This window comes from Cyprinodon variegatus, unplaced genomic scaffold (assembly GCF_000732505.1).
Source record: "Cyprinodon variegatus isolate N-32 unplaced genomic scaffold, C_variegatus-1.0 Scaffold2082, whole genome shotgun sequence".
NCBI classification, from domain to species: Eukaryota; Metazoa; Chordata; class Actinopteri; order Cyprinodontiformes; family Cyprinodontidae; genus Cyprinodon; species Cyprinodon variegatus.
In genome coordinates this window covers 12,341-13,827 of record NW_015152535.1, presented here as the reverse complement: position 1 = coordinate 13,827, position 1,487 = coordinate 12,341, and the positions used below count along the sequence as shown (strand labels likewise).

General features: G+C 42.2%; 1 protein-coding gene across 1 annotated transcript in view; it reads left to right on the top strand.

Moving 5' to 3' along the window:
* Positions 1–1,487, top strand: part of LOC107105127 (OX-2 membrane glycoprotein-like) — an 8,070-nt gene that overhangs the window by 5,302 nt on the left and 1,281 nt on the right. The window contains exons 2-3 of the mRNA XM_015405247.1: positions 963–1,298; positions 1,395–1,482. Coding sequence (XP_015260733.1) covers positions 963–1,298; positions 1,395–1,482 — 424 coding nt within the window. The remainder of the gene's footprint in view (positions 1–962; positions 1,299–1,394; positions 1,483–1,487) is intronic.

Here is a 1,487-nt window from a genome sequence, read left to right as displayed (position 1 = left end):
GGCTGTAAGCCTTCTACACCAAACCAAGCTTCTGCCACCCTGGCGTCCTCTTCCATAACAACTTCATCCCCGCTTTCCTCCTCTAAATAGAAACTCTAAGACGGAGGAGACTCATCCACGACCTCCAACACAAAACCGTCCTCCATTTGCATGTTTCCGCTGTCCATAGTGTTCCTTGACAGTGTCGTTGCTAAGTGGTTAGCAAGATGCTTCCGAAACGCAGACCACAAACAAACATGCTTGCGAACTTTCCGCTACAACAATCCCGCCTCCTTGATAATCAACCAATCACATTCACTTTATTCACTCTTCCATATTCACAAGTCGGGCACCACTCCGGAGAATTCGAAACTGCAACCGTTGGAACAGCCGCTTCCCTATGAATTTAAAGATCTTCTGCAGTCCATAGGTAGTAATGCTACATTGGTGTCTTGATTTGAGTGGGTATATATGACAATTAGCAGATGAATTAAGATTTATATTGAAAATATGAAAAAACAAAACTCAATTATTCTGTAAAAGTTTAAAATACAATCCACTTTTTTTTATTTTACTGCATCTGTATTATTCAGACATTCAAGAAAATGTCTGATACAGGCAAAAAAATAATAAATCTGCATTGTGAACGTAGGTAGTCACTCCAGCATGTGAATATAGGACCTTCTAGGCCTTGAAACTCTATACCATGCTAAGGTTCAAGGAAGTTATATCTCACACATCTCTGTTTATCCCATCATCTGGAAAAAGAAAACATTGCACAAATGCAAACTTACCAGGAGGGGTCTCTGCCATGTTTGCTGTAAACCTAACAACACCCATCACCTTGTATGTCTCCATGTTAAAACATGGTGGAATGGGCAACTTGATGTGATATTGGTGCTTCTCTTCAAAGGGCCAGGAAGCTGATGAGAGTTGATGGTAGAGTATTAACTCTAAAGACATTCTTTTATTTTTTTTTTTAGGTCAGTTGGCCCCCATAAAAACAAGTAAGACTGTGTGGGCACCAGTGGGAGGCCAAGCCTCTCTGAGCTTTCAGCTCACTGAAGATAAAGATGTCCTCCAGATCACCTGGCAGAAAGTCCTTTCCAATGGCAAACTAAATCTCGCCAACTACACCAGAATATATGGTTACAGAGTTAGAGCTGGTCTTGAGATGATTGATTTTCATTGTGAAAATCTTCAGAGCTGCTCCATGGTGATCAGGAAGGTGATGGAGGAGGATGAAGGCTGCTACCAATGTCTGTTTAACACCTATCCTAGAGGAGCTCTGATTGTCAGGACCTGCCTCAGACTCTATGGTGAGGAAAGGAGACATGCTGTAGAGCATCGAAACATCTGTAATGGCTCTTTTCTACACAAATGTGATTTCGTATACCTTTTTTTCCTCATCCCAGAGCTGCATGATCCCATCCTTGATATCAGGAGATCGAATGTTTCTGCAGAGTCAGTTGTGTCCTGTTCAGCCACAGGTCGACCTGCTCCCACTG